General features: G+C 63.1%; 1 protein-coding gene across 2 annotated transcripts in view; it reads left to right on the forward strand.

Annotated features, from left to right (window-relative positions):
* Window positions 1–2133: 2133 nt before the first annotated feature.
* The window catches only part of FTCD (formimidoyltransferase cyclodeaminase), a 15563-nt gene continuing 14423 nt past the window's right edge, over window positions 2134–3273 (forward strand). Inside the window, exons 1-2 of one of the 2 annotated variants that reach the window (XM_010834867.1) lie at window positions 2134–2277; window positions 2863–3046. In XM_010834867.1, the coding sequence (XP_010833169.1) occupies window positions 2224–2277; window positions 2863–3046 (238 nt within the window). In that variant the 5' untranslated portion in view covers window positions 2134–2223. The remainder of the gene's footprint in view (window positions 2278–2862; window positions 3047–3273) is intronic. The other variant, XM_010834869.1, reaches the window with a different exon arrangement.

Below are 3273 nucleotides of genomic sequence, written 5' to 3' on the forward strand. Positions count from 1 at the left end.
CCCGCCGCCCACACTTGCGCGGTGAGCCCCAGTCTATTAAAGTCGTCTGTTTGCTGTTCCTCCTTTACCCGCTGCTCTTTGAGGGCCCTGCGGCGGGTCCCCCCGTGGGGGGTCGTCCCCTGGAGGGGCAGGGCCCTGGGGCCAGGGTTCAGCCGCGGACAGGACAGCTGCAGAGTCCGCGGCAACGTGAAGACACAGCCCCTTGTTCAAAGCCAGGGACAGCAAGACAGCAGCAGAGCTTTAAAGCAGGTGCCCGTGTGCAGCCGTGTGGGCGTCCCTGTTGGGAGTTTACCTGCGAGGGGATTCCCGGCAGCCGGAGCCCCTGGACGGAAGCCGGTGTGGGCTGGGCTCTTCCTGCCGGGTTCTGGCCTCCGAGCCCTGGTCTGTTTGGCTGTGGGGTGGTCACAGAAACCAGCATCGGGGCACTGACTGATGAGATCGCTTTCCCTGTAAATAGTGGAGCTTTCCAGGGTCCCCTCCTCAGGAGATATTTTTAGCACCTGCCAGCACTTTTAATGTCTCAAAACTGCCCCCCAGAACTGGTCTTGGCATCACATTGGGTCCCCTCTGTGCATCTTGCATTCTCAGCTGTGCCCAAGCCCTGGGCCAGACCCATCTCCATAGGACACACAGCCCTCTGCCCCCCAACTTCCACACCACCCCCCATCTCTCCTGAGGCCTAGAGAGGGCAGGTGGCCCTCTGAAGCCCTGCAACCGGCCCCTCCCTGGCTCCTCCTCTGCCATAGGTAGGAGGATGAAGGTGCCAGAATGCCTGTCCCTTGTTCCCACAGCCTGGCGTGTCCCAGATGCCCCAGCTCCTCAGACCCCTGCCTCAGACAGCTCGGGTGCTGTAACAAACACCACCGATGGGGCGGCTTGAACAGTAGACATTTATCATCTCACAATTCTGGAGGCTGAAGCCTGAGATGGGGGTGCCACAGAGCTGGTTCCTCCGTGGCCTGCCTCCTTGGCCTGCAGACAGCTGTCTCTGCCCGGTGTCCTCACATGTCATCCTCCCTGTGCTTCTCTGGTCTCATCTTCTCATAAGGACGGCAGTCCTACAGGATTAGGACCCGCCTTAGTGACCACATTTTAACCTCATCACCTCTGTAAAGACCCTGGCTCTAGGCCGTGCTGGGGTGAGGGCCAGGTGGTGCTGGGGCTTGCATTGGGACCATGTGCGACGGCCGGTCACCCACACTCACCCACAGTCACCCGGGAGCTGTAGCTGCACAGGACGGGCCTGCCCCCAGCCTGCAGGGTCTCTGGGCTCCCCAGCCCCTTCTCCCTCTTCCAGTTCCCGTGAGCAGCGGCTAGAGGGGTGGGCTTCCAACTGCCCAGACAGCTGGGGGCCTGAAAGACCTGGGTATCTCCTCTCCTGGCCCCGTGGTGACTGTGAGAGGGGTGAAGTGGCCTTGGACCTGATCACCCCAAAGGCCATGTGGGGTACCCAATGCCAGGAGAAACACAGATGGTGTGGGCTGCTCTTGGGAGGGGCCTGCGGGGGTCCACGTGCTGCCAGGGTGACCATGTGATGGGTGGGCCTTTGCAGAAGGGAAACAGCACCACCCCCAGTTCAAAAATCATGAAGGACTTCAAGATGGCATTGACCTGAGGTGGCCCTCTCGGCTCAGGGCCCTGTGCTGCTGACCTGGGGGTACGTGGCCCCTTGTGGGGATCCTCTGGCCTCAGTGGGATAGGGAGCTGGGCCTCACCTGCCTGCCCCTCCCCAGTGCCATGGGCCTGCACTCCCCGCCCCTCCCTGCCAATACCCACCCTCCTGCCAGCCAGCTGTGCTGACCTCTGCTGAGAGCCAGGCCCAGGGCCTCACACACAGTCCCTCTTTTCCCTCTGTGGCCCTGAGGCTCAGTTGTTCATGAAGAAATAGCTGCCAGGAGGGTCATCCAGAGGGTCACCAGGGGGCCCTGGGCCCAACTGGGCCTGGAGCCTGGGGTGACCTGAGGCTGTAACCTGCTGAGGACTTTCCCCCAGGAGTCCAGTACTTCTTTCAGGGGAGCCCACACTCACCTGGGCAGAGGTCTCGGTCCTCCCCTCCACCCTCTCCTTTACTGGCCGCCACAGGGTCCTGGCTCTGCCCCTCCCCCATCTGCCCAGTTAATAAGAAGCCTGGCGCAGGGAGGGCCCTGACTGGGGAATAAAGGCCCCGCCAGCCTCCTTCCCACCTCTGCTGGTGCAAGGAGCGTCTGGGTCAGGGTTTGGACCATGTCCCGGCTGGTGGAATGTGTCCCCAACTTCTCAGAGGGGAACAATCAGGAGGTGAGGGCCTGGGGGTGGCCAGGGCAGTGCAGGGGGCTTGGGGCCAGGAGGGCAAGGCTTGGGCTGGAGCCTGGGGACTGTCTTTTCTGGAAAGGGTGAGGAAGGAGCAGCGGGTGGGCAACCAGTCAGGGGTCCTGGTCCAGGTCTGGGCAGGTCGTTTGGCCTCTCGGGTGATGGTGGAGCACCGGAAGGCTGACCCACACAGCTGTTTGAGGGTCCTTGTGTGGGGCACAGTCTCCCCTCCCCCACCTGTCCTTATCCCCAGGTTATCGGCAGGAAACAAGTCACAGAGCACTGGGCAGGCCTTCCTACTGCCTCAGGAGCTTCTGGGCTGCCTGGAGGCCGGGGCCCCGACCCTCTGTGACCTTGGCCTGTAGTCACCTTCTAGGGGCCCTGGCAGCCCCCCACCAAGTTCTGCTCCCTGCCTCAGTTTCTCCCCATGGGGCTGCCTGTCGCTGTTCCCAGATGCCGAGAGCCAGCTCTTGGCCCTGTGTCTGGGTGGGGGCAGGACAGACTGGGCCCCAGCAGCTCCTGTGCCCTCCTCCTCTCGGGGAGACGGAGGCGCAGGCCCGGCTTCACACCCAGGTGATTGATGCCATCGCTCGAGCAGTGGCCCAGACCCCGGGCTGCACGCTGCTGGACGTGGACGCCGGCCCCTCCACCAACCGCACTGTCTACACCTTCGTGGGGCGCCCTGAGGACGTGGTGGAGGGGGCCCTGAATGCCGCCCGCACTGCCCACCGGCTCATCGACATGAGCCGGCACAGAGGTGAGGGCGGGGGAGGGCGGCCTGCCTTGCGCTCAGGACTTGCAGAGGGCAAGGGGCCAACAGGCTCGCTGGATGCTCCTTTGACCCCGTTTACATTTCAGGGGCCCAAGAGTGGCCGGCAGCAAGGTGCTCACACTCTGCACAGGCCCTGGGTATGGGGGACAGAGCCCTATCTGTCAACAGCCCACAAACCAAACACATTCTTTGGGCGGCAGTGTCAAAGGTCA

The sequence above is a fragment of the Bison bison genome, unplaced genomic scaffold, assembly GCF_000754665.1.
Source record: "Bison bison bison isolate TAMUID 2011002044 unplaced genomic scaffold, Bison_UMD1.0 scf7180017864037, whole genome shotgun sequence".
Lineage (NCBI taxonomy): Eukaryota > Metazoa > Chordata > Mammalia > Artiodactyla > Bovidae > Bison > Bison bison.